The sequence below is a fragment of the Sander lucioperca genome, chromosome 24 (assembly GCF_008315115.2).
Source record: "Sander lucioperca isolate FBNREF2018 chromosome 24, SLUC_FBN_1.2, whole genome shotgun sequence".
Classification (NCBI taxonomy): domain Eukaryota; kingdom Metazoa; phylum Chordata; class Actinopteri; order Perciformes; family Percidae; genus Sander; species Sander lucioperca.
The window spans coordinates 4,511,297-4,533,134 of NC_050196.1; the positions used below are offsets into that span (position 1 = coordinate 4,511,297).

Genomic DNA, 21,838 nt, shown 5'->3' on the forward strand with positions numbered 1-21,838 from the left:
TCTTATTAATCCTGCCGGGAAGAGTGGGACTTTTCTGAGACATTGCACAATAATTCCAGAGGGATTGCACTTCTAGAATGTTCATAACAGTTCTAGAATTTTAAGTTGTAGTATTAGAATGTCAGGTTAAAGTTCTAGATTTTTAAGATGCGGTTCAAGAGCGTAACAATACCATTCTAGAATATTAAGTTAGAGTTCTAGAATGTTAAATTAAGCTGGGCTAGATATTCTAGACTGTCAAATTGCTGTCCTAGAATGTTATTTACAGTTGTAGAATTGTAAGTTGTAGTATTACATTGTCAGGTTGAAGTTCTAGAATTGTAAGATGTGGTTCAAGATTGTAACAACACCATTCTAGAATGTTAAGTTACCATTCTAGAATGTTAAATTAAGCTGGGCTAGATATGTTTACACAGAGTTTAGATGCTTCGCGACCGTTGGACCCATCGTCTCGACGTAGCTGTACCTCATTAGCCGACAGCTAGTCCTTTCTAAAGAGTACTTCTGTGTCTTTGTAGCCCTTCCAGATTCTTATTAATCCTGCCGGGAAGAGTGGGACTTTTCGGAGACATTGCACAATAATTCCAGAGGGATTGCACTTCTAGAATGTTCATAACAGTTCTAGAATTTTAAGTTGTAGTATTAGAATGTCAGGTTAACGTTCTAGATTTTTAAGATGCAGTTCAAGAGTGTAACAATACAATTCTAGAATGTTAAGTTAGAGTTCTAGAATGTTAAATTAAGCTGGGCTAGATATTCTAGACTGTCAAATTGCTGGTCTAGAATGTTATTTACAGTTGTAGAATTTGAAGTTGTAGTATTACATTGTCAGGTTGAAGTTCTAGAATTGTAAGATGTGGTTCAAGATTGTGACATGTTAAAGAACAGTCTAAACAGTCCTTTGTGTTAACTTTTACCATTTGCTACAGGGGTAGTGTACTTGTTCTATACTGTGTAGCATGGGGATAGGGTAAACATGCAGATGGAATGTAAAGAGGGGTGATCACTGCAACAACAAGGTGCTGCTGGGATTTGAACCCAGGATCTCCTGTTTACTAGACAGGCACTTTCACCAACTAAGCCACAGCACCTCCACGTGCACTTCTGTAATATTAAATCTTCCATTGTCTTTCACCTTGTATAAGCTGTATAATATATTGGCTGATTGATATATTCTAACATTTACCATAACTACGGTTTTGCTGAGGTTTGCACTGTTTAAGTCCCAAGGGCAATAATAAGCTATTCTGGGTATTTTCCTTTATGTTAGTTAACTGGTCAGTCATGTGTCATAACACCTCACTAACACAGTCCTGAACTCAAAGATTGCCGCTTTCAAACACAGCATCGCCCAACGTGGGGCTCGAACCCACAACCCTGAGATTAAGAGTCTCATGCTCTACCGACTGAGCTAGCCGGGCTAGTTTTCTGCAGAGTTTAGTTGCTTCGCGACTGTTGGACCCATCGTCTCGACGTAGCTGTAACTCGTTGGCCGACAGCTAGTCCTTTCTAAAGAGTGCTTCTGTGTCTTTGTAGCCCTTCCAGATTCTTATTAATCCTGCCGGGAAGAGTGGGACTTTTCTGAGACATTGCACAATAATTCCAGAGGGATTGCACTTCTAGAATGTTCATAACAGTTCTAGAATTTTAAGTTGTAGTATTAGAATGTCAGGTTAAAGTTCTAGATTTTTAAGATGCGGTTCAAGAGCGTAACAATACCATTCTAGAATATTAAGTTAGAGTTCTAGAATGTTAAATTAAGCTGGGCTAGATATTCTAGACTGTCAAATTGCTGTCCTAGAATGTTATTTACAGTTGTAGAATTGTAAGTTGTAGTATTACATTGTCAGGTTGAAGTTCTAGAATTGTAAGATGTGGTTCAAGATTGTAACAACACCATTCTAGAATGTTAAGTTACCATTCTAGAATGTTAAATTAAGCTGGGCTAGATATGTTTACACAGAGTTTAGATGCTTCGCGACCGTTGGACCCATCGTCTCGACGTAGCTGTACCTCGTTAGCCGACAGCTAGTCCTTTCTAAAGAGTACTTCTGTGTCTTTGTAGCCCTTCCAGATTCTTATTAATCCTGCCGGGAAGAGTGGGACTTTTCTGAGACATTGCACAATAATTCCAGAGGGATTGCACTTCTAGAATGTTCATAACAGTTCTAGAATTTTAAGTTGTAGTATTAGAATGTCAGGTTAACGTTCTAGATTTTTAAGATGCAGTTCAAGAGTGTAACAATACAATTCTAGAATGTTAAGTTAGAGTTCTAGAATGTTAAATTAAGCTGGGCTAGATATTCTAGACTGTCAAATTGCTGGTCTAGAATGTTATTTACAGTTGTAGAATTTGAAGTTGTAGTATTACATTGTCAGGTTGAAGTTCTAGAATTGTAAGATGTGGTTCAAGATTGTAACAACACCATTCTAGAATGTTAAGTTACCATTCTAGAATGTTAAATTAAGCTGGGCTAGATATGTTTACACAGAGTTTAGATGCTTCGCGACCGTTGGACCCATCGTCTCGACGTAGCTGTACCTCGTTAGCCGACAGCTAGTCCTTTCTAAAGAGTACTTCTGTGTCTTTGTAGCCCTTCCAGATTCTTATTAATCCTGCCGGGAAGAGTGGGACTTTTCGGAGACATTGCACAATAATTCCAGAGGGATTGCACTTCTAGAATGTTCATAACAGTTCTAGAATTTTAAGTTGTAGTATTAGAATGTCAGGTTAACGTTCTAGATTTTTAAGATGCAGTTCAAGAGTGTAACAATACAATTCTAGAATGTTAAGTTAGAGTTCTAGAATGTTAAATTAAGCTGGGCTAGATATTCTAGACTGTCAAATTGCTGGTCTAGAATGTTATTTACAGTTGTAGAATTTGAAGTTGTAGTATTACATTGTCAGGTTGAAGTTCTAGAATTGTAAGATGTGGTTCAAGATTGTGACATGTTAAAGAACAGTCTAAACAGTCCTTTGTGTTAACTTTTACCATTTGCTACAGGGGTAGTGTACTTGTTCTATACTGTGTAGCATGGGGATAGGGTAAACATGCAGATGGAATGTAAAGAGGGGTGATCACTGCAACAACAAGGTGCTGCTGGGATTTGAACCCAGGATCTCCTGTTTACTAGACAGGCACTTTCACCAACTAAGCCACAGCACCTCCACGTGCACTTCTGTAATATTAAATCTTCCATTGTCTTTCACCTTGTATAAGCTGTATAATATATTGGCTGATTGATATATTCTAACATTTACCATAACTACGGTTTTGCTGAGGTTTGCACTGTTTAAGTCCCAAGGGCAATAATAAGCTATTCTGGATATTTCCCTTTATGTTAGTTAACTGGTCAGTCATGTGTCGTAAAACACCTCACTAACACAGTCCTGAACTCAAAGATTGCCGCTTTCAAACACAGCATCGCCCAACGTGGGGCTCGAACCCACGACCCTGAGATTAAGAGTCTCATGCTCTACCGACTGAGCTAGCCGGGCTAGTTTTCTGCAGAGTTTAGTTGCTTCGCGACTGTTGGACCCATCGTCTCGACGTAGCTGTAACTCGTTGGCCGACAGCTAGTCCTTTCTAAAGAGTGCTTCTGTGTCTTTGTAGCCCTTCCAGATTCTTATTAATCCTGCCGGGAAGAGTGGGACTTTTCTGAGACATTGCACAATAATTCCAGAGGGATTGCACTTCTAGAATGTTCATAACAGTTCTAGAATTTTAAGTTGTAGTATTAGAATGTCAGGTTAAAGTTCTAGATTTTTAAGATGCGGTTCAAGAGCGTAACAATACCATTCTAGAATATTAAGTTAGAGTTCTAGAATGTTAAATTAAGCTGGGCTAGATATTCTAGACTGTCAAATTGCTGTCCTAGAATGTTATTTACAGTTGTAGAATTGTAAGTTGTAGTATTACATTGTCAGGTTGAAGTTCTAGAATTGTAAGATGTAGTTCAAGATTGTAACAATACCATTCTAGAATGTTAAGTTACCATTCTAGAATGTTAAATTAAGCTGGGCTAGATATGTTTACACAGAGTTTAGATGCTTCGCGACCGTTGGACCCATCGTCTCGACGTAGCTGTAGCTCGTTAGCCGACAGCTAGTCCTTTCTAAAGAGTACTTCTGTGTCTTTGTAGCCCTTCCAGATTCTTATTAATCCTGCCGGGAAGAGTGGGACTTTTCGGAGACATTGCACAATAATTCCAGAGGGATTGCACTTCTAGAATGTTCATAACAGTTCTAGAATTTTAAGTTGTAGTATTACTTTGTCAGGTTGAAGTTCTAGAATTGTAAGATGTGGTTCAATATTGTGACATGTTAAAGAAAAGTCTAAACAGACCTTTCTGTTAACTTTTTCCATTTGCTACCTTGGTAGCATACTTGTTCCATACTGTGTAGCATGGGGATAGGGTAAACATGCAGATGGAATGTAAAGAGGGGTGATCACTGCAACAACAAGGTGCTGCTGGGATTTGTACCCAGGATCTCCTGTTTACTAGAATGGGACTTTCACCAACTAAGCCACAGCACCGATGAAAGTACTACGGTAATATTAAAACTTCAATTCTCTTTGACCTTGTATAGTGTAGTGTTGTGGCTTCCTGTTGGATTAACTGTTCGAATAATACCGTAAAAACGCCGCAGCCACACTGCTGTGAAAGCGCCCTAAACATCATCTGTCAGAGTCTGGTTGTTCACCCTCCCCGCTCTAGTCACCTCCGCTCGAGCTTATCTGTATAATGGAGTTGACTGGAGCGTACTGTTAACCAAAGCTAACCGCTAACCAGAAATAACCGAGCCTGTTCCCATTCTTCGTCTCCATGACCGCACCCTTTGACTGTATATATAGACTCAAGTCCGAATAAAACCAGGCATTTTATTGAGTTGGCTGTAAAAGTTTTAAAATCGGTCGAGTTTTTTGAATGACAGAATTCTGTTCAAATGAGATCTTGAGTGCAACATGGACACATGTAACGTTATGGTACAAAACACCATAACATGTAACTTTTGGGCTCTGGAAAATCAGGAAATAATTTTGTTTCCCTTGTTATAAATAGGTCACTGCTTCAAGATAACTGATAAGCAGGCACTGCTGGGATTTGAACCCAGGATCTCCTGTTTACGAGACAGGCGCTTTAACCACTAAGCTACAGCGCCACCTACAGGGTGAACCCTCTTGCAAGAATACAATGAGCTAGTGAACAAGGATGTGAACAATAGATGTCAATAGATGTTAAAAAAAAACCCACTACTATGCAAATGTTTTTTTCAGAAGGGAAATGGATTGAACACATTTGTTAATGCTTTTGAACGATTTTAGTGAGAAACCCTGAATGCAAACAAAACTTTTGTTAGTTAAGACAACTCCACAGGGCACATTTAACTTTTCACTTTGATGCAGCGATATACAGGGGCACGTTCAATCTCAAAATGATGCACACCGTTTTTTGAGACCATGTTGGAGCTACGACACCCGTTTGATTTTAAATATACGGTTTGCTTGTTTTGTTGTTGCTTGTGGGGCTGAACAAGGCCCAGGTGTACACCAGGACCCTATGACATCACTGTTGGGTGTGGTTTAAGGTGCATGTGATGCTGACTGAGGTCCGAGGTGAAATAAACTTGAACTTTACCAGCCAAGGCACTTTAGGAGCTGACTGCCTGATTGTAGTGTCTTCCACGCTCTTCCTCACAGAGTGGACAAGAAATAATTATCAAATAATCATTTCATTAATTTGCATTACAACAGCATCATTAACCCAAATTAACAAATGGTTGATGAATAAATTGTGTTTATTAAAGCCTATACTTGCATTGCTCTGATTTAATGTGTTTTAATGTACCATATTAAATGTGTGTTAATGTAGTGTTTCTGTACATTTAATATGAAAGGGAAAACTTAGCATATTAATACCTTTTTCATTTGCAACCAGGGTAGCATACAGGTGCTGGTCATATAATTAGAATATTATGAAAAAGTTGATTTATTTCAGTAATTCCATTCAAAAAGTGAAACTTGTATAATGTATACATTCATTCCACACAGACTGATATATTTCAAGTGTTTATTTCTTTTAATTTTGATGATTATAACTGACAACTAATGAAAACCCAAAATTCAGTATCTCAGAAAATTAGAATATTACTTAAGACCAATACAAAAAAAGGATTTTTAGAAATGTTGGCCAACTGAAAAGTATGAACATGAAAAGTATGAGCATGTACAGCACTAAATACTTAGTTGGGGCTCATTTTGCCTCAATTACTGCAGCAATGCGGCGTGGCATGGAGTCGAGCAATCTGTGGCACTGCTCAGGTGTTATGAGAGCCCAGGTTGCTCTGATAGTGGCCTTCAGCTCTTCTGCATTGTTGGGTCTGGCGTATTGCATCTTCCTCTTCACAATACCCCATAGATTTTCTATAGGGTTAAGACATTGTTTAAATTCACCTACCCCTGTCTGAGTTGAAAACGCATCTTGTTGTCATGTAAGGGCCCTGTTCATGTTGCACAGACATCTTAATTGCATTTTGTGTCTGTTAAGAGGCACAAAGGCACTCTTTATGATATGCCCCCAAAACTGCCGTTTTAGCTAAGTGGGAGCTCTCGGCATTAGCTGCAGCAGCTCCAGTTAGCTAGCACCGATTCGGCTCCTTTTTTTTGCTATCGACAGTACTCACATACTTATAGCGATCAAGATTAACGTAAAAATTGTCCGGAGTTCTCCTTTAAGGTCAGGCGAGTTTGCTGGCCAATTAAGAACAGGGATACCATGGTCCTTAAACCAGGTACTGATAGCTTTGGGACTGTGTGCAGGTGCCAAGTTGTGTTGGAAAATGAAATCTGCACCTCCATAAAGTTGGTCAGCAGAAGGAAGCATGAAGTGCTCTAAAACTTCCTGGTAGATGGCTGCGTTGACCTTGGACCTCAGAAAACACAGTGGACCAACACCAGCACATGACATGGCACCCCAAACCATCAGTGACTGTGGAAACTTTACACTGGACTTCAAGCAACGTGGAATCTGTGCCTCTCCTCTCTTCCTCCAGACGCTGGGACCTTGATTTCCAAAGGAAATGCAAAATTTACTTTCATCAGAGAACATAACTTTGGACCACTCAGCAGCAGTCCAGTCGTTTTTGTCTTTAGCTCAGGCGAGACGCTTCTGACGCTGCGTCTTGTTCAAGAGTGGCTTGACACAAGGAATGCGACAGCTGAAACCCATGTCTTGCATACGTCTGTGCGTGGTGGTTCTTGAAGCACTGACTCCAGCTGCAGTCCACTCGTTGTGAATCTCCCTCACATTTTTGAATGGGTTTTGTTTCACAATCCTCTCCAGGGTGCGGTTATCCCTATTGCTTGTACACTTTTTTCTACCACATCTTTTACTTCCCTTCGCCTCTCTATTAATGTGCTTGGACACAGAGCTCTGTGAACAGCCAGCCTCTTTAGCAATGACCTTTTGTGTCTTGCCCTCCTTGTGCAAGGTGTCAATGGTCGTCTTTTGGACAGCTGTTAAGTCAGCAGTCTTCCCCATGATTGTGTAGCCTACAGAACTAGACTGAGAGACCATTTAAAGGCCTTTGCAGGTGTTTTGAGTTAATTAGCTGATTAGAGTGTGGCACCGGGTGTCTTCAATATTGAACCTTTTCACAATATTCTAATTTTCTGAGATACTGAATTTGGGGTTTTCATTAGTTGTCAGTTATAATCATCAAAAGTAAAAGAAATAAACACTTGAAATATATCAGTCTGTGTGGAATGAATGTATACATTATACAAGTTTCACTTTTTGAATGGAATTACTGAAATAAATCAACTTTTTCATGATATTCTAATTATATGACCAGCACCTGTACTTGTAGCATGGGGATTGGGTAAACATGTGGATGAAATGCAAACAGAGGTAATCTCTGCAACAACAGGGTGCTGCTGGGATTTGAACCCAGGATCTCCTGTTTACTAGACAGGAACGTTAACCAACTAAGCCACAGCACCGTAAGTACAACGGTAATATTAAAACTTCAATTCTCTTTCACCTTGTATAAGTTGCATAATATACTGATTGATTGATGAACTCCTCCATTTACTATTACTGGGTGTTTATAGTATTATAACTTCTTTCAGATCAAACATCTTAAGATATGATTGGAAAATTTTGTTAATGTAACATTTCTAAAAAATTTTAATTCTAACATACTTTTACCATGTCATGTGTAATATCTTCAGTACACATTTAGAACAACTTTTATTTACGTTTCTTACTGAGGTTTTCTCTGTTAAAGTCCCCAAGAACAAAGAGAAGGTTGCCTGGACTTTGATGGCTTACCTTCTCTAGACCTAAACAAACTTTACTGTCACATACACAGAGTACAAAGTAGTGGAATTGTATTTTTGCAGTTGAACCCATCCCAAGTATTTTAGGAGCAGTGGGCAGATAACAGCATCCAGGGAGCAACTTGGGGTTGAGTGTCTTGCTCAGGGAACATGGGATTGAATCCCCCAACCTTGTGGTTTTGCGGCGACCTCTCTATCTCCGAGCCTCAAGCCACCCCAAAACTTGTGTTACCTGACTGGGAATCGAACACGGTGTAAGCGCCGAATATTTAACACTTTACCACCAGGGAATAATGCAAATCAACTGTGATGGATAAGTCGGACTCCAAATCCAACGGGGACTCCTCATACTGGTTAAAACTGCACTCACAGCAATGGTAAAGTAATACAGTGAGGAAAATAAGTATTTGAACACCCTGCTATTTTGCAAGTTTTCCCACTTAGAAATCATGGACGGGTCTGAAATTGTCATCGTAGGTGCATGTCCACTGTGAGAGACATAATCTAAAAAAAAAATTCCAGAAATCACAATATATGATTTTTTAACTATTTATTTGTATGATACAGCTGCAAATAAGTATCTGAACACCTGTCTATCAGCTAGAATTCTGACCCTCAAAGACCTGTTAGTCTGCCTTTAAAATGTTCACCTCCACTCCATTTATTATCCTAAATTCGATGCACCTGTTTGAGGTCGTTAGCTGCATAAAGACACCTGTCCACCCCATACAATCAGTAAGAATCCAACTACTAACATGGCCAAGACCAAAGAGCTGTCCAAAGACACTAGAGATAAAATTGTACACCTCCACAAGGCTGGAAAGGGCTACGGGGAAATTGCCAAGCAGCTTGGTGAAAAAAGGTCCACTGTTGGAGCAATCATTAGAAAATGGAAGAAGCTAAACATGACTGTCAATCTCCCTCGGACTGGGGCTCCATGCAAGATCTCACCTCGTGGGGTCTCAATGATCCTAAGAAAGGTGAGAAATCAGCCCAGAACTACACGGGAGGAGCTGGTCAATGACCTGAAAAGAGCTGGGACCACCGTTTCCAAGGTTACTGTTGGTAATACACTAAGACATCATGGTTTGAAATCATGCATGGCACGGAAGGTTCCCCTGCTTAAACCAGCACATGTCAAGGCCTGTCTTAAGTTTGCCAATGACCATTTGGATGATCCAGAGGAGTCATGGGAGAAAGTCATGTGGTCAGATGAGACCAAAATAGAACTTTTTGGTCATTATTCCACTAACCGTGTTTGGAGGAAGAAGAATGATGAGTACCATCCCAAGAACACCATCCCTACTGTGAAGGATGGGGGTGGTAGCATCATGCTTTGGGGGTGTTTTTCTGCACATGGGACAGGGCGACTGCACTGTATTAAGGAGAGGATGACTGGGGCCATGTATTGCGAGATTTTGGGGAACAACCTCCTTCCCTCAGTTAGAGCATTGAAGATGGGTCGAGGCTGGGTCTTCCAACATGACAATGACCCGAAGCACACAGCCAGTATAACCAAGGAGTGACTCTGTAAGAAGCATATCAAGGTTCTGGTGTGGCCTAGCCAGTCTCCAGATTTAAACCCAATAGAGAATCTTTGGAGGGAGCTCAAACTCCATGTTTCTCAGCGACAGCCCAGAAACCTGACTGATCTAGAGAAGATCTGTGTGGAGGAGTGGGCCAAAATCCCTCCTGTAGTGTGTGTAAACCTGGTGAAAAACTACAGGAAACGTTTGACCTCTGTAATTGCAAACAAAGGCTACTGTACCAAATATTAACATTGATTTTCTCAGGTGTTCAAATACTTATTTGCAGCTGTATCATACAAATAAAGTTAGAAATATAGTTAAAAAAATCATACATTGTGATTTCTGGATTTTTTTTTTTTTTAGATTATGTCTCTCACAGTGGACATGCACCTACGATGACAATTTCAGACCCCTCCATGATTTCTAAGTGGGAGAACTTGCAAAATAGCAGGGTGTTCAAATACTTATTTTCCTCACTGTACATACATGTGAAGTGGCAACACGTTACAATGTGGGGGGCATCAATGAATGAATCAATCAAAGTTCTTGTCAGATCATCTAAAGGGGGTGGATTAACTACTCACATTAAACCTGAAAGACCCTCAAGATGTGGACGATCCTTTAGCACTGAAATGCCTGGGAATCCCCATCAGTCATTCAGAACTGCCCAAGGTACTTGTGAGATAGGCTCTTTGTTGTCTGATTGATGGTATTAACTGTAATGAAGTCTGTCAGTCCTCAGGTGTTCTCCACTGTAAAAACTGAACCCATTTTACATGGCAGCAAATGGACTGCCAAACACATCCTATTTATCTCCTAACGATTCCTAACAAGTCTTAACATATTCAAACAAGGTCCTAACGAACATTGCTAACACATGGGGTAAAACAGCCAATCAGTTCCTATGAAATGATGTTGCGACGCATCCAATCAACAATTGCTGCCTCGAAGCACGGTTGTTTGATTGGTGAGTGACCTTTGCCATCATACAGCGTAAGGTTGTCACGCAAATCTCGTCGTTGATTGGATGGCCACCGTTTAGTCACAGGTTACAAACTTTCTGACTAAAATAAATTGTGAAATGAATTCCTGTTACCAATCAACATATTTGTCATTTGATAGGGTAGGATATACTGTTCATTTGATAGACGTATTGTTGAAATATTGAGAAATCGTCTTGCTTGTGGTGATCAGTAGTTGATGAACTATTTCCATCTGTTACAGTTCATATCTTGTCCCTAATATCTGCAGAAATGACAAAGACTGGGAAATCACATGCCTACTGGGCAGGTGTGATGTCCCTGAATGCCCAGGGAAAGTACACATTTTCAACTGGCAAGAGGCCAGGGACCAGGAGATGGAGGGCGGTAATGCATGCATGCAATTGTCCTCTGACCCCCCCTGAAAGATCAAACTACTATCCCCAAACAAGACATATTTGGGAAAAGAATCCCCTGCAAGTGTGGATACCACCAGGTAAGTGATGCCATTGAATCATTAAACCGGTGATGTGATGCAAATATACTGGATAATGTAATGGAAAATGGTTTCTCTTCAGTTGTATTGTTTTTTTTTTCAGTGTTAAACAGTGTGAGTATGTAATTATTTGGGTGCAGATATTGTTAGGCTTAGGGGAAATTTACTTTAAATGTAAACCCAGTTTTGTTTTCCCCAGTAAGCAGAGAAGGGAGGGACAGCAGCATCCAGTGCTGTAAATGCATATCGGTTCCAAAATACCAGTTATCGGATTCTTTAACTCCTAATAATCGGTATCGGCGTCGGCCGTAAAAAACCCCCAGTATAGGTCAATCCCTGGTTAACAGACCTAGAGAACTCCTTTAGTAACCAGGATTTTTGTGCAGGTGTACACCTTACCCGGGGTAAGATTGGGTTACGCGCCTGTTCATGCTCCCTAGGTTATGTGTGCCCCTCCCCACTCCGCTGGAGGGGCTTTTGACCTGGAAATGATCGTGAGTGCTGTGGAAACCGTTGCTATGATACAACAAAACAGCGGATCAGCAGCAAAGCACAGAGCATCCGGTCCATCTGCTTCACTCCCTGCCGAGACAGCAGCAGGCGACTAGGTAGATGACTAAACGGATTGTCCATATCTGGGGCAATTGTACGTGTGAGATAGGCAGCCTTGTTGTCCGATTGATGGTGTTCACTGTAATGAAGTCTGTCAGGCCTCAGGGGTTTTGCACTCTAAGCGTTTTACAGCTGTGATCGCCGAGTGGTTAAGACGTTGGACTCAAAATCCAATGGGGTTTCCCCGCCCAGGTTTCCAACCCTGCTTACCAGGGCATGAAATTGGCACCCGCCCACCCGCCAAATGCGGGTAACTTTTGTGATTGGCGGGTGAAACTGTCAATCTACCTGCCACGTTGGCGGATAGCCAATGAGAATTGAGTGATTCAGACACCTAACTATCGGTAAGCAGGGTATGCCGTTGCTTACGGGCCTGGTCCAATCAGGGGCCCGCATCACTGGAAGACATTGATTGACAGCCGGGGCCCCCTATCGCATTTTCAATACTCACACAATCCCAGCAGTCCCATGTGCAGCCACTGACCAAGCGGGAGTGAGAACGGGTAAAGTTAATTTCCTAGTTTCTGATATGAAGACGAGACGTGTGTGTGACTCGAACATCTCACATTTACCAACAAAACGTACAGCGAAAGACCCTGCAAAACATTTCAGACCGTCCTGCCAACATGTATACATTTTAACATAAATTTACGCTGTCACTGAAGCTGCTGCTGTTTCAATGCTGTCGGCTCTCTGCAGCGGGCGGGGCTGCTCCGTTTCCCCCGCGACTGACGCGCACACACAATCACACACAAACACACGCACCGACACACACAATCACACACAAACGCACACGGTGGATGCAGGAAAAAACGCAGATGAGACCTACAGGATGACCTAAATTGAGGACAGCTACTCTCGTTATTGTAAGTGCAATGATAAGTTAAAGTCCAATAAGTACTTTATTAAACCGTATGTGTCCCAGGCCAGGATAGGAAATTAACTAACAATGTAAAGATTAACAAGCCACTGACAATGACAGATATGTTCATATTTGATTCATTCAATACATTCTTATTTTGTGTCTTAAATCCACCAGCCTTTTTCATATTTTACCAACATTTGCAGCATCCTGAGCCTTTTTGGTAAGGTTCCTAGGAAATCTCAGCCCAGAGTAATGAATTAATAGTAATAAGTATTATTCTCCCCAAAACAAGTTTCCTTTTTATTTATTTTTTTATTTTTAAGAACTATACAAAAAAGATTCTTGTGTTATGGTGTGCATTCACCAGTGTTGTTGTGGTGCACATAGGCTACTCCTGATTTTGTCAGTCATCTCATCTCTTATATGCAGTGGCGAGCCAACACCGGGCCCCTATGCAGGATTATCAAGGCGGGCCCCCATACTACAGCACGTGATGACGGCGCAATGTCCACGAGTAGGCTACCATCAATAGGACAGGATAGGATCATAGAGACACAGCAATTCCTGTTTTTCACCTTTATGAGGCAAAAAAAAAGTGGCTGGTAAAAAGTCCCTGTGGCAGGTGGATTTAAAAATCCACCTGCCACAGTGGCTGGTGGTCAAAAAAGTTAACTTCATGCCCTGCTGCTCACAGCAATTCAAAGCCCTAACATCATCAAGGTTTTCTGAGAATGAATTTTGAGCTCTTGGAGTAAGCTTTGATTTCAGAATTGGTTGCTGTGCCGTCTGAGAACTTCTTCCAAACTAATAATGCAACAATTAACAAACACAAAAAACATGTGTATCATACAGTCTGTGTATTTGTTCCGGTGCTGCCTGCTCTCATATAGAGTATGCCAGTTTGTAGAGGTAGGTTTAGACAGGATTTGAATGTGGGGAGAAAGCCAGTGGATTGGCTTGTGGGATTGAGTTCACAGTTTTTTTGTTTTATGAAAAAACAGAATTCAACAATATTACTACAGGATATTTCTACTGACATTCTTGCTCTTACATTTCCTTTTGTTATTTAGTTATAATAATAACAATGATTATGATAATCTTTATTTACTAGGTCAAGCCTGGCTTTATCAGTTATTCTGGATTTATAAATTCTGCCTTGTGAAATAGACCCCAGGTTTTAACATAGAAAGTCAGTCTTTAAGTGAACTCTGTCAGGCCGGCTGCCTCTAGCTGGATCTCACTTCTCTTATTTGATAGCTCCTCGGTCCTTGGTTGAACCGGAAGGTGTTCTGGCCCCCTCCTTCGTGAAGGCCGACTCAAAGTTTTATTCCTTCCCCGAGGATCAAGGAGGGATCTCCGAGGAGCTATAACTGAGAAACACGAGAGCAGCCTTCCTGGAAGCCATGCAGCTGAAAGCCGTTGCTAACTCTGTTGCTAACTCCGCCCATCCTGCTGACGAATTCACGTGACGCATCAGAGGAAAGGACGTCTCATTCCATCCAGTCTCTCCTGTGCTTCCTCGGTAAGATGGACTAAGATGGAAGGAATGAAAGAAAGTGGAGGAACCAGGGATGCTATTTAAGGAGTGAGATGCAGCCTCTGTGTTTCTCTCCTCCCCTGTGCTGGTGTCTCTGTGTTCGATTGCAGGAGTGGAGCCAGCTGTGAGGGAGTCAGGAGTCCAGCTGCACGTCGTCAGCAATCAGCCTCTGCTTTATACTGTACACCTGCTTTCTCCTGCAACTCAGCGTCAGATCGGAGACAAAACTTTGCTGTCAGTCTCGTTTGTTCTTCGTTGTATATCATTCACTAAACCCTGTCTCTAATGTCAGTAATCAGCTGGGGAAGTTTCTTGCTCATATCTGTTTGTTAAAGTCTTCAACTTCAGGTGGATTTTCCCAAAGAAGATCCCCTTTCTCCGGGTCTACATCATTCGCTTCAGCCTACAATAAAATACAATGCATTTAATAAATGTAACCATGGATGTTTTAAATAAAGATAAAACCCCCAGCAGGCCTAGGAAGGATGGAAACAACAGACTCGTCAAGCGTCATGTTATAACTGATGATGAAATGCAGTCATTCAGAACAAAAGCCAGAGCAGACAAAACATGAGACGTGATGGACACGGTGCGAAGAAAGGGAACTGAACGCTGCTCTCTGTCAGCTGGGCCCACGCCTTTCCAGAGGGCTGAAGTGTGGAGTGGGATGATGAATCTCTACCAAAACTGACTAGTACACATTACTTCTTGTCATCTTTAATTGAGAAGCTATTACAGTAAAGTCTGTCTTTTTTGCCTCTGGTTCTGAAATTGATTCAGTCAAGTGAAGAAGGGAGAAAGGGAGAAGAAAATGTGCTGTTCTTTGTTTCAGCCACTAGATGGAGGCAGAACTTCACTGATGGACCAACAGGATGCAGAGTGAAAACCAGACCCACAATTGAAGTGAAGATCATGCACCAGAGGCCTGTACTACGAAGCGAGATTTGGGGTTATCGAGGTAACTTCAGGTTCAACCCAGGGTTTTGTGTATCACAACGGTGGATCACTCGTTACCAGGTTAAATCGCCATGGTAACTTATGCTTAACACCTAACCTGCTCGGGAGCAGGTTACATTGGAGATTAGAGATCAACCGGTGTAAAAGCAACACCTACTGACCAATAAATACTCGGTTGATAACGGCGTCACCGTTCTTAGAAGATCCGTGGGAGCTCGGTGCGCAGCGAGAGAGAGGTGCGCTCAGAAAACGTATAGGCTATTTGTCGGCTTCTTAAGCCGTGTGCTGCCAATGCCACACATCGGTTTGAATTATGTTTTTATATTTTTTTCATTTTCTCTCACGATCGCTTCCCACTGCCAGGGTTGCAACTGATAAAATAATAGGCTAAAGCAACGGCAGTTTATGGAAAGCAAAAGTGTAATTATGGCCAGATCTTGTGCCTGACTGATGGGGAAGTGATATTGATAATCGTTGTGATTTACGCATAACAGCGTCGGCTTTTTTTTGCCAGCTTTCCCTCCTGCGTTTTTTGCCTGTAAAACCGTGTCTGTGTTCTTCATATTTATGTAGAATTATAGTTCGCTCTTCTTATGTAAAATATGTGGCTCTGGTAGATGACCATATTTTTACATTTTGTCTGCAACTTCTCGCGGTGACAAATCTCCATTGGTATTCAGAGAAAAGGAACAGTAGTTGTATGGGTTGACTGAAGTTGGCCTGTTTTCAATGCTGATGTTTCATTTGACCAACAATCCTGCACAAACTGTACAGATCTTCCACTTTAAGAACAGGTATATTTTAACATGTTTCTTTTAGGGCTGCGCGATTAATCTAATCACAATCGCGATGTCACTCTGTGCGATTACACGTGTGTAAAAAATAGAAATAGAAAATAGTATTATTGCAATTGTCCAACAAGGCATATTACACTCCCAATTCCCACCCCAAAATACATATGACAATAATATATGTTCTGGCCAGAAACTACATTGTACGTGTTGCTACAGCAATAGTCCCTTTAATTTAGTTGTGCACAACTTGTTTGAGCTCAGTCTAAAAGGAAAAACATAATGTATCCAACAAGATCCTCCAAATCCACAGGACCTTAACGTGTTACGGATGGCTGGAGAAAATGCGGACCCATAATGCAGAGGTGGAAACTGAGGATAATTTTGATGTTTTAATAAACTAAGAAAAAGTACAAAAACCAAAAGAGTCCTGGAAACAAGCAGGCAAAAACGGGAAACCAAAAATAAAGTCCAAGAAAAACAGAAACTCAACACGAACCGGGAAGACAAACAAAACTGAAAAACAAACTGGAGACAAAACACATGGGAATACAAAACTGGCTACAAGACACACAATGATCTGACACCGGACAGGGGGAAGACAAAGACTAAATACACAGGGTAACGAGGAAACACAAGACAGGTGACACAAGGCTGGGAAACAGTTATTACACATTAGGGCAATCACAAGGGTGGGAAAACACAGGAAGTAAAACAAGACAAGACAAAAAACAAGACCGTCAAAGTAAAACAGGAAACAGGGCAAAAATACAAAACAGAAAAAACAGATTACCAAAACAAGACAAAACCCATAACATACCGGTGAGATAGTAGAAATGGAAATCCAAACTCAGGCCTGAAGTTCAGAGGCCAGTCCGCTGTCCACCACGCTCTCTCCCGCTACGGCTACCAGAGTGGAAACACACCGCTCCTCCGTCGCACCCGTGCTGTCTCTCTCACAGTCCGCCACGCAGTCCCACCGTACAGCTATGTCAACAGATAAAGGTTTTCAGACACCACCATCAAAAGAAAAATAAATCGCTGCTCAGGATATTATTTCCTTTTCTTGCAGAGCTAAATGTTCGCCGTTTCTCCCTCTGCAGCCGGTTTAGAAAAGAACAACACCAGCGCTGCGCAGCTGCCGCCTAGTGGGCATTACCGCAAAGTGTTTGCCACTGCTGAAAAGAGTTGAGAATTGAGAAATGACTCAATTAAAACAAAGCGGCATAACCTGAGCTATTTGTGTCTGATAAATAAGTGAAAACAGGAAACTCATACTTTGTGTTATATCTTAAGGAATATTTGAGCTTCAGTTCAAATCTTGAGCTTGGGTGAATGTACAAAATGTCCTATTATGATGACAAATATTGATCACACACTCCCATCATCCCTGCTTAAAAGTTTTAAACACAACCATCAGATTTGGGGTGGGTTACACGTGACTCTCTGTGTGCACTGCAGTCGCCACGCTGTAACAGCATTCACTTTACTGACAGTATCAACAACACATGAAGCCACCGTTCTCACTGTTCACTGTGTAACTCGCCTTTCTCTCATCACACAGCCGCTCCGACGCCGCTCACGGTCTCTCAACGGGCCATTCTCCCTCTCACTGATGCCTGATGTTATGGTTCTGTGTTGAATCGACGTACAATCTGCCCTCTGAATTACACTACCCCATGGATGGATTAGTTGTTACCTAGTAACAACGTCCACAAAATGTATAAATATATTCTGTTTAGGCAGTAGCGTGTGTGTTGTGTACGGTCACTTGAGTATCAGTGTAGAGGGTTTTAGAGCATGCAGACAACAGAGGTTTTACAAAGTATATTTTGTAACGTAATCAATAGTTATTATAGCCTAATACACCCACCTTGAATGTCATTGTTTACAAGGGCATACACTATAATTTAATAAGAATATTTTTGTCATTTCATTTAGTAAAATATGAAGTTATTTTTAAAAGTACTGCACTTTTTATGTATTTCTACTTATGCTCGTTTGACTTTGGATGTTCAAGTTGAATAACACACATTTCACAATTTTAAGTTCCTGTACTTTCCTTGATCGTTAAATCCACGGAGCCGTTGAGGAAAATAAAGGTCCAGGAGGATCTTTAATGGAGACTGTCCTCATCACCAGCGGGGGGCAGCAATGCGGTAACACTGCCTAGTCTGCCAGGAATGGACAGAGGAAGAAGAACTACCGTCAATATGTTACCGACCTAAACACCGGAGCAGTCAGCGGAGAGGAGCCGTTAGCTGGAACCAAATAACGGCAGAAAACCCCCGAGGAGTTAGTCTGCTACTCAGAGATGGACCGACACCGGAAACAGCTGGAGGTGGTTTTAAAACCGGAGTCGAAGCTGCGAGGAGAAGGTTAGTTTTTACTGCTGTGCTAATGAAGCTAAGCTAACGTTAGCTAAACCATTCACAGCCTGTTAGCCGCAGCTAGCTCCCCGAAGCTAATGTGTTTTAGAAGAGGATTCAGTAGGAGTCTAAGCAGCGTTAAGTAGTTATTTTGTAGGTTTATCAGTGAAAGGGGCGGCTGTGAATGGTTTCCAGTTTAAGTGTCCTCATGTCACAGTACTAACTAACTTCATAACAACAACTTAATAGTTAATATCAAACACGTGTTCCATCTTTCACTCACCGTGGATTTCCACAGGATGCAGAACGTCTGCGGAACGGCTGCGTGCTCCGCCGTCCGTCAATACCCACCGGATTTGTTGCGTAACGGCTGCTGCCAGCCGACCACGAGATCTCGCGAATTTACGTATGTTAGCGCGATATAACAGGATGTAGTTTCTATAAACAGAACCACAAAACCAACAAAGTTTGTTTCCATCCAGAGGAGTAGAGGGGAAACAACTCTGTGCTGTGTTTTCAATGTGTAGTGCAGGGAAATATGATCTGCCGTGAGCACGGTGTATTTTATTTTGAAAAGTAACCAGATGTTTTATTTTGTTTCTGTGCTCGACTTCCTGTCCCGCACAATCTGAATTGTGCTGAATTGCTGCGGCGCTCTTCGTCGTCCATCAAAAATAGAAGCTTTGCGTATCTGCTCCGGAGGAACTGGGACGGAGTAGGGACGCAGACATTCTGCAGTCAGTGGAAATATACACATTGACTTTAATGGAAACCTAATGACTCCGTCGACGTTCCGGAGACGTTCCGCAGACGTTCCGCATCCATGAAGGTCAGGAAAGAAAAGGGGAAAAGAAAAGTACGTTTTTTTTTTAAACAGAGGGTTGCTTGTCGTCATCATCATGTTTTATACACACACCTGTAAATGGCTGCCCCCATGAGAAAACCGTAGCTCTGAAAACTTGTTTCTTGTTAAAATGAGATTTTGTGATGGTATTGTTTTTGAAATATTTTCTCGTTATTACCAGATGTTACAACAACAAGAAAGTGTTTCATTCTGTTCTGTTTGTTTCTTAACGTTAACTATACTGAACGGACGGTTAAAGCATTGAACTTGCTTACTTGACTTTATTATCTCAGTCTTCATAACATTCAGCTTTGGCCAGCTTCACACATTGACATATATAAAATGGACCAACTGATTCCTGTTGCTCTGGACGGAGACCACTGAAGTATATTAGTAGCACTTTTCCGGTGATGGCTGAGTGTTACTGAGCAGCCTCCAACTAAGCTTGAAGACGTAAATGTGACGTGAGCAACCTGTCTGAAAGTTCTAAGTCTCAAATCATTCCCAATCTTGCAGAGACGGAGAGCGTAGGTATATGTAAGGAGATAACATAGGCACAGGCTAAGTATTGCTAACTAAAATGCTAGTTAACATTCGTAATTAAACTCAAACTGCTAATGTGAGTCGAAACTGCCTGCACGCTTCTCCTGTACTATACGGTAATTCCTCTACTATGTGACAGTAAGTTGCGTGGTTTTGACACAATCGTTAGCCTATTTTTACAAAAACATCTGCTATGGAGCCATAACGTGAGGTACAAGGTAATGGAGCCTTTTATACATTATTGTGTTTCTTTAGAAATAAACAATGGACAAATAGTCTTTAAACGCTTCAGATGTAAAGTTATTCGCTGTCAAAGTGGCGCCAAAATAAATGGCAGTCAATGGAATGCTAACGGGAGGTGATGGCTTGGTAACATCAAAATGGCGCCATAGGAGCTACACGTTCCGAGGCGAAGCTTACCCCCTTGGCTTCACACTTGGTCTGTGTGTCACACTCTAAGTGCTCCCCGGAAACACACAAACTTGAAGCAACAATCCCATTGTTACCGAAACAGTTCTTGTAAAAAAGTGAATAAATCAGAATCAGGTTTATCGCCAAGTTGGTAATTACAAACAGCATTTAGGTTCATAATAAAGTAAACAAACATGGGCATACATACATATACATGAACCAAATACTTAAAAGCCGAATTAAATACATACCTGGAATTTCCACTTTCACAACACTGTTAACGGTATATTAAAATGTATTTAAAGCAAATCCATAACCAAGGGGCATGTGAGTGTATACACTTTGTTTCTTGCATCCTGATGAATTTGTATGCACTGATTTGTGCCTTTGTTGCATCAATCCATGGTGGACATGTCTTATGTAGGCAGGCAGACACTCTTATGAAAAACACCCAGCTGGAAGCGCGAGTGCACTTTTGGGCGAGTGTTTTCTTTAGCTGAAGCGCCTTTGTTGAGTCTGGTTGCTAAGAAACAGAATATCCACGGAAGTAAAAATGACGGCGGTTACAAATTGCTTTCCGCGGTCGGCACCAAATAGGCCTGCACAAGGTAGAGGACTTGCTCTGGCCCTTGTTCTGGATGAAGGAAAGGCTGAAGCATAGAGGTAGGGAACACAGATATACGGTCCAACAGTATTCATTTCTCCTCTGTTGTTGTTTTTCAGCACTTGTTCATGTAGGATATTTGCGGTTGGTATTGTAAAGTGTCTCTTCACCCATCCTCCGCTGTGATTGGACGGCTGGGTACAAACTGACAGTGACGAGCACATCTTTTTTAACCAAAGTTGAACATTCTTCAGCTCTCTGCGATCCTAAAAATCTCCAAATGTGCAGCGCTCAGGGCAGAATAGACACTCAGTGGTGTAAATATGCGGCGATACATTTTCGGATCAGCACAAAAAGGGGGGAATTTAAATGTTTCATTAAAAATGTAACGATAATAACTTCTTTCACCAGTAAATTGCTGTTAAATGACAAAAACACCGTTAGTGTTAACTAGCGTGACATGTTGCCTTTAACGTCTGTTTTGTAGCATCAGAGTGGCAGAACAAAGAGCAGATATTATTGACTGCAGGCTTGCTTTAGAACTTCTTTTCTTACTCCTCTCACTTTCCTCACAGTGATTTCACTTGTACATTACTCTCACACCGACACTGCTGACGCTCGCACTAGTCTCCTTGCTCAACCACTCACTCATTTAACGCACCTGGCATTCTCGCTCTTAACTTGCGCTACTCTGGTAACACCTGGTTGTTGTGAGCGCCAGTTAGCATTTGGTTGTGAGAGCCCATGCACTTAGCAGAAAAAAAGAGGAGAGTTCAACGGTTATCCCAAAGTTAGGAGAGTTTATTTAAGATCTTGGGAAGTTAGAATGCTTGTGTAATACACTTTTCCTATCTTAAGTTAGGATGACACATCGACTTAGCAACTCTTTATCTGTAATTACTTTTTCCTAAATCAGGTCCTAACCCTAATTCCCATTGTTACCACATTAGTTAACACA

General features: G+C 41.5%; 2 protein-coding genes and 6 non-coding genes across 12 annotated transcripts in view; 1 reads left to right on the forward strand and 7 right to left on the reverse strand.

The window, feature by feature from the left end:
• Positions 1–21,838, reverse strand: part of LOC116058582 (gastrula zinc finger protein XlCGF57.1-like) — a 308,880-nt gene that overhangs the window by 232,869 nt on the left and 54,173 nt on the right. The gene's annotated exons all lie outside the window — the stretch shown is intronic.
• trnat-agu lies at positions 1,018–1,091 on the reverse strand. Its single transcript has one exon. It is a non-coding gene; the product is annotated as a tRNA-Thr (tRNA).
• On the reverse strand, positions 1,349–1,421 carry trnak-cuu. Its single transcript has one exon. It is a non-coding gene; the product is annotated as a tRNA-Lys (tRNA).
• trnat-agu lies at positions 3,094–3,167 on the reverse strand. Its single transcript has one exon. It is a non-coding gene; the product is annotated as a tRNA-Thr (tRNA).
• trnak-cuu lies at positions 3,427–3,499 on the reverse strand. The gene has a single exon. It is a non-coding gene; the product is annotated as a tRNA-Lys (tRNA).
• trnat-cgu lies at positions 5,092–5,164 on the reverse strand. Its single transcript has one exon. It is a non-coding gene; the product is annotated as a tRNA-Thr (tRNA).
• trnat-agu lies at positions 7,930–8,003 on the reverse strand. The gene has a single exon. It is a non-coding gene; the product is annotated as a tRNA-Thr (tRNA).
• Positions 18,293–21,838, forward strand: part of LOC116058583 (zinc finger protein OZF-like) — a 228,922-nt gene continuing 225,376 nt past the window's right edge. For 2 of the 5 annotated variants that reach the window (XM_035998351.1, XM_031311474.2), the window contains exon 1: positions 18,294–18,487. In XM_035998351.1, coding sequence (XP_035854244.1) covers positions 18,424–18,487 — 64 coding nt within the window. In that variant the 5' untranslated portion in view covers positions 18,294–18,423. Of the gene's footprint in view, positions 18,488–21,838 lie in introns of all 5 variants that reach the window. The other 3 variants (XM_035998352.1, XM_031311473.2, XM_035998350.1) reach the window with 3 other exon arrangements.